The sequence below is a fragment of the Erpetoichthys calabaricus genome, chromosome 17 (genome assembly GCF_900747795.2).
Source record: "Erpetoichthys calabaricus chromosome 17, fErpCal1.3, whole genome shotgun sequence".
Lineage (NCBI taxonomy): Eukaryota > Metazoa > Chordata > Cladistia > Polypteriformes > Polypteridae > Erpetoichthys > Erpetoichthys calabaricus.
This window is the reverse complement of record NC_041410.2, coordinates 17448586-17461888: the sequence shown is the minus strand read 5'-3', so window position 1 is coordinate 17461888 and position 13303 is coordinate 17448586. Positions and strand designations below refer to the sequence as shown.

At 42.8% G+C, this 13303-nt stretch overlaps 1 protein-coding gene across 5 annotated transcripts in view; it reads right to left on the bottom strand.

Annotated features, from left to right (window-relative positions):
• Positions 1–13303, bottom strand: part of LOC114645223 (protein unc-13 homolog C-like) — a 742812-nt gene that overhangs the window by 203261 nt on the left and 526248 nt on the right. For all 5 annotated transcript variants that reach the window (XM_051920476.1, XM_051920477.1, XM_051920473.1 and 2 more), the window contains one exon: positions 3612–3745. In XM_051920476.1, the coding sequence (XP_051776436.1) occupies positions 3612–3745 (134 nt within the window). The remainder of the gene's footprint in view (positions 1–3611; positions 3746–13303) is intronic.

Below are 13303 nucleotides of genomic sequence, written 5' to 3'. Positions count from 1 at the left end.
GGAACAACTTTGAACTTTTTATCTGTTTTTTCAGACTTACTCTGCACGGATTTTCTATTATTAATCAATCCAGTAAACTTTATTTTAAATCACACCTTTCACCAAACACATCTCCAGAAGTATTTATGAAGCACAAAACAAAGTAACTGTGAGGTCTCCCTCCATGTAGCCTGCATTTGGTTCCTGACTCCTCCTATTTGTGGCTGTTGCTATGCAACACTTGCTAGGAGACAGTCACATGATGTGGGGCAGAAGCCCTGACCGTTGTGCCTCTGTCCCAGTTCCTTGTTTTCTTTTGACTACTAGTCCGCCCATTTGTGTCTGTTGCTATGCAACACGTATTATGCAAAAGTCACATGACGGGGGCAGGAGAACTAAACAAGGAGAATTCAGGTGGTGCCATCATTCAACATTTGGGTTGTTTGCCTTTGCGATTGTATGACCCTCTGCCTGGTCCTTCTGTTACTGCTTCTGTCTGCCTGCTGCAGAACGTCCTTAACGCCCATTAAAGCCATGTCACAGCAGTATGATTCCTGTTAAGACAGTTGTGCGATGTGACATGCCCGTTGACACACTACAAGTAGTCCGTGACTCGCTACAACAATCGAAAAATGCTTCATTTTGTCTTCAGTAGTAGAGGTGGGCTTGTGAGCATGACAGCTGACCACCAATGACTGCTCATCTGGAAGTACAATTCAGCTAATGCAGCAACGTGGAATAAGAAATGCTGGTGTTTTGGACCTCAGAAATAAGAGAGAAAACTCGTCTGTCTGATGTTTCATGTTTTATGTGCCACAATAGAATACAACAAAGAAAAACAAAGGGTTGTGGTTGCAGCTGAACTCTCAATACCTGTTAAAGTTTCGTACAGAATCGGCTCTGTCAGGCAACACACTAATGTCTGTCACCAAAATGAAGGTCAGTATGTGATTGTTAAATGTGGCATGCCTGGCTGAAATATTTCCTGAGAAGTGACCACAGGTAGTCAATATAAATTGATGAAAAACCAAAAGAGGTCTTTAGTGCAAATACGCAGCATGGGCCCTCTTAAAATGGGACTAAAAGCACAGTCTGTATGTCATATCTAACACTTTTGAGGTTTAATATGATTGTTACATCCACGAAAATTACAATATATAAACGCACAAAATAACATTATGGCTGAGTGATATGAATTATTATACGTGCGAGTCATCATTTAACTGGTTTGTCTGCATTTCCCTGCTTGGTCAAGGGTGTCGTTATTTCCTTGATTCTCCAAAAACGCTTTAAATAGGGCTTATTTTAAAACCTACATATATATGTTTGGTGTCATTCTTTTCAGAATTTATCGACCTTTAATGTGATGTTGTTAGATTTTCAGACTCTTATTCCATTTTTAAATTATAAACTAAAAAATATCAAGAACTCACGTCCCATGAGACAAGACTTTGTGCCAACAGATTTAACCACACCCGGGGCCGGAAATAAAAGACAAAGAGTAGGACAGCTGCTGTACAGGCTTTTAAATGTACGATGCGCCGTGCAAGATGCAGATCACATGGCAGGGCAGCAGCAGCAGCAGCTGATCGAGCAAAGAGGAGGTAAAAAAAAAAAAACTATTTGTTTCCCATTGTATCACCGTTTAAGAAGGGGTGTCGGAGGAGCAACCGCATCACCTTAGGGTGCGTTCAGCCCCCCTCTTCACAATGTGAGCGGCAGAGACATGAAGTGGCCAGGTCAGGGGGGTTGGCAAGCGGAGCGAGCAGGGGGTAACCCCCTAGTAAATAAATAGATAAATTGCAGCAAAAGGACTCCTTGAGACAGCAGTCCCTGCCACTTGGATCAAATAGCAGGCTTCATGTTGGTCTCCAGCGAGTCACAGTAATTTGCACTGGTGACTGTAGTACCCCTCGCAATAGAGTGTCGACAATAACTCGGGTGCACGACAAGACAAAGACCAAACCTTTCATTCTGCTGGAATACAGGCACTGCCAGGAAGGTGGCGCAAGTGCATTGAGAAGGATGGCGACTACACTGAGTAATGACATGATCAGTTTTGTTCAGGTTTATTCCATTTTCTAATAAATCCCATTTTCTAACTTTAACTTACTTGACTCCCCCTCGTATACACTGTATAGCATACGCCATCCCAAGGCACTTTACACATACGGACACTTGATACAACTACTTAAGTGAACTGAAGCGGAAGCACAGGCAGGTCATGTGACTTGCTCAGGGTCACACAGTGAGTTAAAGGTGGGAACTGAACCAACATGCTTGGGGCTGAGAGTCCAGTGTTTAACCACACCGCCATGAACTCCATCTCCTGGAGCTGTGAAGCCTTTATTTTATAACTTTCTTTTATAACAAGCCTTTTATAAAGGTACACAAGAACAGAATTCAAAGCAACATGATGGAACTTAGCAATAATAAAATCCTAATCAAAAACATTCACAAAAGATAAAGGTGAATTTTTCCCAGGTTAATGTTTTAGCAGAAACATTGTCATCATCCATTAATCTTTTCATTTTTTAATTGACCCGTCTCTGTATTATAAAAAAAAAAAATCTTGCGACGATACGAGACTTTTTTCCTGCGACGAGACATGATCTTCTGAAGAGAGACATCCCGCGAGATGGTCAAGTTGTGTCATACTTTGGAAGCAAGTCCCGTGATACACATGAATAGCAGGTTAGAGATAATGGAAGTAGGAAAATTTGAAAGTCTCAAAAAAGTGAGAGTAAAGATCGCATTAGCGCAAAAAAACGGAAATTATTACTCAGTGATATAAAGGAACAGCGAAAAGAGATCGAATAGTGTTTGAGGATGTCTGGGGGAGAAGAGAGACAAGGCAGTGATACAAAAGGACAGCTGCTGTGCAGGCTTTTAAACGTTCGAAGTGCCGCATGAGATGCAGATCATATGGCACAGCAGCAGCAGACGATCGAGCAAAGAGGAGGTAAAAGAACAACTGTTATTTGTTTCCCGTTGTATCACCGTTTAAGAGGGGTTTTGGAGGAACGAGCGTGTCTCCTTGGGGTGCGTTCAAGCCCCCTCTTCACAACGGCACGTAGCGCTAGCGGGGAGGGATGGGGGGGGTAGACGAGCGAAGCAAGCAGGGGGTCATGATCAACCCTAAAGTCCTCTCCTCACCTTGTGTTTGACAGACCATGATTGTTCTGTCTCTCTCCACTCACCGAGGGGGCGGTGGTTCTCACGGTTTTATGTCAAAGACACGGGCAGCAGACCCTTCCAGGTAACAAAGAAACTTTTTATTTCTCTCAGACCTCAGAGATGCTTACTCTTCCATTTTTTCTCTACCATAAACACCCAGGATGCATTGTACATTAAAAAAAACCCAAAAAAACCCATCCCACTTTTCAGACCAATCACAAAATGAACATTTGCATTCTGGGGTTCTGTGCTCAGACACCACAATGATGACAAGTGACTGCAGCCAAAAGGGCTTCTTGTCCCCCCCACATGGGTCGCGGGTGACAGACTTGGAGGGAGACGTCCCAACACTCCCAGCGCGCTCACGAGAAAAACGCAGAAGGTCAGATCTTAACTAAAACAAAGGCTCATTGTCATTCTTCAGAGTCGCACAATGTTTTTTTAGGGACACTCACTGGTTCAGGACAGGTGTGTACGCCGTTCTGTCCTCATCGATGACGGAGACCATGAGGGTAATGAGATTCGGCCAGAAATCCAGATTTTTGATGCTCGGCCCCTGTTCCTCTCGTGGAACGTCTTGTTTCTTTGCCTGTTAAGACAAGACAAAGAAAGATAGTTAAAAGTCACTGTTATAAATAAAACATGCACAAAAATGTTATTTAAGACACAGCTAACTGTAGGAAGCATTCATATTTTATAAGAAGTGAGAAGCCTATGATAATTTGCAGACACATTATTCATATTTTATTTATAACACTTTCAGGGCTTTTTTTTATTACCACTAGCCAGTTAAAGCAGAACAGAACTCAACATGGAAATAAGCGTCTTAATGAACACGGGGCCAACTAACAGAAGTGAAGATGAACCATTTATAGATGGGGCTGCTGGCCAGAACACTCTACAATTGATTCCATTTGTTCTGTTAAACTTAATACAGCAATACAGCTGCCAGTTCAATGAGATAACTGAGAGTAAAGACTCTGTGGGCAAACTGGGAAAATAAAGACAGAAAAACTTGAACCAAAGTTAACACTTAGTCACATTCCCTTAATGTACTAAACTGGACAATATTCAGCTGATCCCGCCCACAGCTCAGAGAAACCGCCCAATGAGGGCAGCTAACTCCACCCCTTCCAGTCCAGCAAGGATAAGGCCGTCTCTTCTGGAAGTGGTCATCTCACTCTGGGAATAGCAGACCTGACCTGACCTGATCCTGATCATGTGAGCGCTCCACAGAGCTGGACTCCCCTTTCTACTACATAAGCAATACAGCCTGCTTCTAATTGAGGGTCATTTGCTTATTTTGGTGAGCTGTTTAGTTATTAAAAGGGCAACTTGGTTGGTGCCCCAACATTCATTTGGTGGACTCGTGTGTTCCCTCGATCGATGACACTATTCTTTGGATTGTTGTTTAGAGACTTTGCTTACATTGGATTACCTTATTACTTTAGGCAGCTCCATGTTGGTACTTTGTGCTCTCCAGAGCTTCATTGGTCTTGAAGAGCTTTTTTATTTTAGAAAAGATTCCATGAGGCCTTTTTTCGTGTTTAGCCGGGGTTTTTGATGGGATTTCCCCCTCTAGTGGGTATATTGTAAGTTCTTTTTGGGAGGTCAGGATCTGATTTCATGATTGATTTTTCGGGTTTCAAGATCCGACTTATACGTGAGTATATACGGTAAGCAATGGAGGGCAAGGCTTGAAGTCTTCACTAAAAACTTGGTCTATCTGGAGGTATTTTCTGAAGACAAAGATTAATAAGACTCATATGTCTAAGACAGGGGTCCTCAATCACAGTCCCGGAGGGCCGCAGTGGCTGCAGGTTTTTGCTCTAACCCAGTTGCTTAATAAGAAGCATGTATTGCTCAAATAACACTTCTGCTTCACTTTAGTTGTCTCACTCGTTAAGGTTTTGAATTCTTATTGCTTACTTTAGTCTTAAACAGCTGTATTCTTGGTTTTGAATTGCTCCTAATCAGCAATAACATGCAAATGACAAGAAACCAGCATTTTCACCATTTACACCTGTGTGTATTTATCATGCACTATTGGGTTTAATTAAATACTTGGACAGAAAGTGAGGAGAAAAAAGTGAAGGACCGAGAATTACTCCTCCATTTTAGCCTTCAAATCATTTAGATGATATCCTTAAAAAGGGGAAGAAAACCTAGGAAATGAGAATGGCCTGACATGGCAGAGTTAAATTACCAACAAGCCATGAAATTAAATTATTAACAATAATTGCTTTCTAATTAAGCCACCGGGTTTGAACAAAAACCTGCAGCCACTGCGGCCCTCTAGGACTGTGAATGAGGACTACTTGTCTAAGATATGGTATCGCCAATGTCTTCTTACAAAAGCCAGTGGGGCAGCAAGCACAGGTGTGTCCACATCCTCTGCCCTGGGTCATTCTTAACAGTTAGCTGACGCATCTCCAAGTTCACGAATAGAGGAAAACTGCCAGGGAGTTATCAGGTTGTTTTTTGTCCCATAGACCACCCACAGCTAGTATAATATAATACTATTACAGTACTGCTACTACTTCTTCTTTTGGCTGCTCCCATTAGGGGATGCCACAGCGGATCATCTTTTTCCATACCTTCCTGTCCTCTGAACTTTGCTCTGTTATTACTATTACAGTACCACTTTCTACTCCATTCCCAAACCCGTCAGCAGTGGGCACAATGCAGAAGTCACCCGTAGGTGGTACAGCAGCCCATTACTGATGACACACAATGACGGCCACACACTATAAGGTGCTCTTTTCTTTAAAGCTTTGTGCACCAATGGGATCTCGGCCAGCTACAGTGTGCTTCCAGATCTCTATTTTGACAGATTGCCGTGGCCTCTCATTTCCTTTCTCAGGAGGTCCTCAGATTTGGCAGGAATGTCCACAGTGCTAGGCAGATTCCAGCACGTCATGTTTCTTTTTCAGAGTCACAGTGTTAACGTTCACATTAGCTTCATGCACATGATGCAGCAAACTCCTCTAATTATTATTATTTTTTTTTGTATTGCTAATAATGTTAAAATTGTGTCGGTTAAATCATCAGTGTAGTGTCGGTTCAGGGAGAACTAATTGGTTGTTGGTACAGCTGCACTGAGAATATGAGGACATGCCACTGGAGGAAACTCATTTAATGTCAACAGAGCCTGTGTCAGCGACGCCTCGAGGTCTTCCTATAAATCACTGTGCCAACTTCTGACTTAGCAGGGCCACTTTCCTTGCAAATAAATAATTCCTAACTCCAGAAAAATACGATGGAAAGATTAGTCCCTACATCATAACGGATGAGATTTGAAAAGGATCCTGGGCTAACGAGAGCAAATGAGATTCAAGTGGGAAATTGTTTTTTTTTTTTTTTCTTTGCCGAGAATAACTGCTGCTGCTTCTGAGAATTGCGTGCAAAGTCACATTGTTGATGGAAAAATAAATGAATCAATTACCTATCTTTGGATGAAAAAGACAAAACATAAATTAGAGTGCCTAGAGCTCTAGCATAATGTAAGATGTTCCGTCACCTTTGCTCATACAATATATGCCATTTAATTTTGTGGAGAGCCTTCAGTCGTCTACACATTAATCATCTGGACCTACTTAATCCAATTTTGGGGACACAAGCAGCTGGAGTCTCTCTTGACATTACTGGACATAAGGTAGGAACCCACCCAGGGAAAGGTGCCAGGGCACTCACACAAGCACCCACACTCACTTATTCCAAGCCAAATCTGAGTCTTTAGTTAACCCTCATGTGTTTGGGATGTTGGTTTAGGGGTGAGGTGGGGTGGAACTGGACTCTTAGATGTGTGTAAGCAGGGGCCTCATTTATAAAGCTTGCATACGCTCAAACAGATGCTCAAAATGTGCGTACACAACTTCCTACGCAAACGGCGGGATTTATAAAAGAAAACTTGACAGGGGTATTTGCGTATATTTATGGCTGCTCCGACCCATGAATCATTGTAGGTGGAGTGGTGACTCTGACACTAGGGATTTGCACCGGCAATCGGAAGGTTGCTGGTTCAAATCCCGTAAAACACCAGAAGTGACTCTAATCTGCTCTAGTCCCTTAACCTGCAATTGCTCCGTCCTGGGTATGAAGTTAATCTGCATCCGACCCTGCAAGCAGGTCCTCCAATAATCAGGGAAAACTTGGGGGTTGGTGGCAGGATTGGCACTCCAGCCACCATGAAAAACCTCACACTCTTCAGTGTGGCGCTGAGGTGTCACCCGTTGAACGGCTGCACTCCGATCTCAATTCGAGTAGTTTGTCGTGTGGTGGGTGCGGCAATGCACTGTAATCACAACCTCAACTCCTTTTTGGAGAAATGGGGAAATGATGACACCCTTGAACAAGAAGGAAGATGCAGACAAACCAGCTAAATGACGACTCGCACGCATAATCATTCATATCACTCAGCCATAATATTATTTTGTGCGTTTATATATTATAATGTGCGTGGATGTAACAATCATATTAAACCTCAAAAGTGTTGAATTTGACATACAGACTGTGCTTTTAGTCCCCTTTTAAGAGGGCCAATGCTGCGTATTTGCACTGAAGACCACTTTTGGTTTTTCATCAGTTTATGTCGACTACCTGTGGTCACTTCCCAGGGAATATTTCAGCCAAGCTTCAACTCCATTATGCCCATTGGGCTGGAAGCCATTAAACGAGTGGCATGGCACTAACATCCAGTTTTCATGTGCTGTGGGTGTACATACATTAAACAGAACATGATTTTGACAAAATAAAGAAGCATTTTGCAGCAGTGTCCGGTTCTCCTAATATAACGGGAGAAACTTTACTGCATTCTTCATATTGCAGTAAGGGAAGTTAGTGAGAATGAAGCTGCTGTTGTTAACCATGAGCAGTGACTTTTCATAATTGTGCAAGTCATGCAAAATGTCTCAGTGGCCTTGGTCAACCCGCCATTCATTTATTCATTTATTTTGGGTCAAAGTAGCTTTGATAGATGCTGAACTCTCAGTGTTTCATAAGGCCTGTACTATTCATGGTTACAGCAATCATTTTATTACATGTGCCAGGTAATAATGGCTACTCACTCAGTCAGTGGTGCCTCGTCCGGACCCCCAGAGCACAGGGGAGAGATACTATAATGCCTGCGTATGATCTTGTACACTCCAGAATGCTGGAGGCGGGGTCGTGATTACATATGTATGAGGCTGATTAGCATACTCCATATATAGAAGATTCAGGGAGGTATTCGAAGCACACTCACATATACACAGTTACAAGGTGATTATGATGTATAAAATGTAGATTGCATAGAAATGTGCATACACCAGTTTTTATAAATTGATTTTTTTTTTGGTGTACGCATTTTTCTGTTTTTTTGGGGTGTGCATATTTTCACACACCAATCCATGCAACATTTTATAAATGAAACCCCCAGGAGAAAATGTCCAGGCCATGACTGAGCCGATATGTGAACCTGTTATTTTGGAGGTGTGCGGCAGAACATTACTCATTTGTTTTATTATTATGAGCTACAGAGTCTTCAAGCACAAAGGTCCCAAAGAATAACACAAAGGGGGAATTATGGTCAAAGCCTGTCTAGTCACACGGAAAAAGAGCAATGAGGAATCTTAAAAAATAAAAGATTTATTACAACGAAAATGCTCTGTGGCACAAAAATAAACTCCAACGAACACAAGACAAAAGGCAGTTCCTAAAAGTGAACAAAGTCTCAAACCAAAATCCAGGAGGCTCAAAAACCCTCAAAAACAGAGCAGGAGTTCAAAAAACCCAGAAAATCACAAAAGCATAGAAATTCACCAACTGCACAAGTGCATTCACAATGAACCGCAAAGGACCCTGGGTTGTCCCTGCCTTTATAAGGCTGAGGGCAGTTCCTTGGCATTGATAGGTTGGTGGCCCCGCCTCTTGGGGGACCACCTACAAAACCCATGGCACATAATAAAAGATGCTTAAACATAAAGAAAGTAACTAATCACCAATGTTAACATAAGCAATGAACAAAACAGACATAAAAATGGAATTTGAACACCAGCTAGGGGAGGAACCCTAACTGAAATACAATAATAATACAAAAAACTAATTACATTTATACAGAGCTTTTGTAGCTACTCAAAGCACTTTACATAGACAGGACAAAGTCACTTCAACCATCACCAATGTGCAGCATCCACCAGCATGACGTGACGGCAGCCATTTTGCACCAGTATGCTCAACAGACACTAGCTATTAGTTGGTGAAGGGGTGCGAGAGATAGCCAATTAGAGGCAGGGGGCTTTTGAAAGATGCCACGAAATCATTAATGACCACAGAGAATCAGGACCTCCGGTTTACATCTCTTCTAAAGGACGATGCCATATTTACAGCACAGTGTCCTTGTCATTTTGGCATTAGGATCCACACACAGACCACCAGATAGGCACTCTCTGATTGGCCTCACCTGCACCTTTTCCAGCAGCAACCCAAACTTTTCCTAGGTGGTCTCCCAATCATGGTAAGCTTCAGGTGGATTACCTCTTCTGAAGTGCAGGTGGCATTTCTGCTGGCTATATTTATGGCAAACATTTGGCTAGATCTAAAAATATGAAAGGCTCAGAATCCTGCCAAAGTGGGTCACTCTGGGAATGGCCTCCTAGCCAATCAGATTCTTTGGTTGAGTTTCTTAGAAACTCCAGCCCCTCACTGCTGAGAAGTGATTACCTGGGCACTTAGATGCACCCCTTCAATCCATCCACCCCTGGTATCTACACTCGCATGAGGAGCACTGGGAGAACATGCCGACTGCACACTCCACCGAGGAATCAAACAGGATGTGAGCAATGAGCGGAGACACGGTGCTCACTCACGCACACTGAGGTGGGCCTCTTGGGTCGAAAAGTTCAGCTCTAAATGGCATTGTCTCATTTTTATTTTAGGCCTTACTTAACCAGCTGTAAAGTTTTATTGTCAAAGACACAGTTTTGATATGCTTCATTAGTTTATTTATGTGCATTCCTCTTCTGGTAGACGATGTTCAGTGACCCACTTTATGAACAGTTACAAAAGAGAAGTGGTTCTCCAGGTGCTCCGATAACAAAAACCTTCTTAAACCTGCGTCATCCAACTCAGGGTCTTAAGAGGCTGGAGCCTCACCTGCCAGCATCGGGTGAAAGGCAGGAACCAACAGTGCCAGACCATCATGCCCACAAAGTGCCATTTGGGAATCTCCTATTTACATAATATAGACATGTTTGGGATGTGAGCTACAGCTGAATGTGGACAAAATGCAAAGTGCAACATGGAGGCAACAAGGAACTTTAAGGAGAAATCAAACATGAGCGGTGCTGCAAACTGTGGAAAGGATTTAGGGGCTTGCATAGATCTAACATTCTCATGGTGTACACCAGCGGCCTGCTGGTCCATCCTGGAAGGCTGTAGTGGCTGCAGGTTTTTGCTCCAATCCCAGGTCTTAAATAAGAAGTATTGAGATATTGCTGTTGAAGCTCTCCGAGCTCAAGCAACAGTTTGGTGCTTCATTTTAATCATCTCGCTCGTTTTAATTCCCCACCCTTAATTGCTTATTTTAGTCTTAAAATACTGCATTCATTGTTTTTAACTGCTTCTTAACTGCATTTTGTCACTTCTTCCTTGTCATTGGTCTCACCGTTATTGGAGATTAATCCTAGCATGGTGATATCATCTGAAAATTTGACAGTTACAGTGCATCCGGAAAGCATTCACAGCGCATCACTTTTTCCACCTTTTGTTATATTACAGCCTTATTCCAAAATGGATTAAATTCATTTTTTTCCTCAGAATTCTACACACAACACCCCATAATGACAACATGAAAAAAAGTTTACTTGAGGTTTTTGCAAATTTATTAAAAATAAAAAAACTGAGAAATCCCATGTCCATAAGTATTCACAGCCTTTGCTCAATACTTTGTCGATGCACCTTTGGCAGCAATTACAGCCTCAAGTCTTGTTGAATGTGATGCCACAAGCTTGGCACACCTATCCTTGGCCAGTTTCGCCCATTCCTCTTTGCAGCACCTCTCAAGCTCCATCAGGTTGGATGGGAAGCATCGGTGCACAGCCATTTTAAGATCTCTCCAGAGATGTTCAATAGGATTCAAGTCTGGGCTCTGGCTGGGCCACTCAAGGACATTCACAGAGTTGTCCGGAAGCCACTCCTTTGATATCTTGGCTGTGTGCTTAGGGTCGTTGTCCTGCTGAAAGATGAACCGTCGCCCCAGTCTGAGGTCAAGAGCGCTCTGGAGCAGGTTTTCATCCAGGATGTCTCTGTACATTGCTGCAGTCATCTTTCCCTTTATCCTGACTAGTCTCCCAGTTCCTGCCGCTGAAAAACATCCCCACAGCATGATGCTGCCATCACCATGCTTCACTGTAGGGATGGTATTGGCCTGGTGATGAGCGGTGCCTGGTTTCCTCCAAATGTGACGCCTGGCATTCACACCAAAGAGTTCAATCTTTGTCTCATCAGACCAGAGAATTTTCTTTCTCATGGTCTGAGAGTCCTTCAGGTGCCTTTTGGCAAACTCCAGGCGGGCTGCCATGTGCCTTTTACTAAGGAGTGGCTTCTGTCTGGCCACTCTACCATACAAGCCTGATTGGTGGATTGCTGCAGAGATGGTTGTCCTTCTGGAAGGTTCTCCTCTCTCCACAGAGGACCTCTGGAGCTCTGACAGAGTGATCATTGGGTTCTTGGTCACCTCCCTGACTAAGGCCCTTTTCCCCCGATCTCTCAGTTTAGATGGCCGACCAGCTGTAGGAAGAGTCCTGGTGGTTTCAAACTTCTTCCACTTACGGATGATGGAAGCCACTGTGCTCATTGGGACCTTCAAAGCAGAAGAAATTTTTCTGTAACCTTCCCCAGATTTGTGCCTCGAGACAATCCTGTCTCGGAGGTCTACAGACAATTTCTTTGACTTCATGATTGGTTTGTGCTCTGACATGAACTGTCAACTGTGGGACCTTCTATAGACAGGTGTGTGCCTTTCTAAATCATGCCCAGTCAACTGAATTTACCACAGGTGGACTCCAATGAAGCTGCAGAAACATCTCAAGGATGATCAGGGGAAACAGGATGCACCTGAGCTCAATTTTGAGCTTCATGACAAAGGCTGTGAATACTTATGTACATGTGCTTTCTCAATTATTTTATTTTAAATAAATTTGCAAAAATCTCAAGTAAACTTTTTTCACGTTGTCATTATGGGGTGTTGTGTGTAGAATTCTGAGGAAAAAAATGAATTTAATCCATTTTGGAATAAGGCTGTAACATAACAAAATGTGGAAAAAGTGATGCGCTGTGAATACTTTCCTGATGCACTGTATGTTTGTGCTCTGGATGGGTAAGCAGCCTTGTGTGAATAGAGTATGTGTTGAATACTCTATTTTGTGATACACCATCTGTTGGAGTGACAAATGCAATGCATCTTTTTTACTACATGCATTGTAAAATCCATTCCAAAAGGTGTAAATGTTATCACCTAAGGTCAACATTGATTAGTTAGATTTCAAGTACATCTCTCTAGTCATATAAATAGTGAATAGAGTGTGGAACCACCAGTGCGGAGGACCCTAACGGAAGAGATGCATGTGCCCAACCTTACATGCTATGATCTGTTACAAAGAATGTAATTAATCAAGCTGCAGATTGTGGTGCTTAGACCCAGGCTGAGGAATTTAGAGACCAGTTTGCTGGGAAACACCACATTAAAAAGCTGAGCCGTAGTCCACAAAAAGCATCCTGACATACAAGTGGGTCAAAGCTTAGTGGATGGCTAGAGATAATCACGTCATCTGTGGATCTTTTCTTTCCTTGTAGGCAAACTGATTAATTTCGGGTGGAACGTTAGCTTTTACGTCATACTAGAAGCAGCACCCTGGCGTTGCATAGGTAAGCCATTTGTCTGCTATTCTGATTTCAGTCTGTTCCGGTGTTTCACTTGTTTACTTGTTGTTCAGATTGTAATAAGGCAAATACAAAACCCCAAAGGTACCCTCGGGTCAAAATTCTTGGTCAGGACATAGTGTACGGTCTTCCCCTGATCAAATGAGGGAGGTATGCAAATTTTGCCCAAAATTGGTCCAACAGCACACCGGATATACATACAGTATATGAATACACACCGATTTTGAGA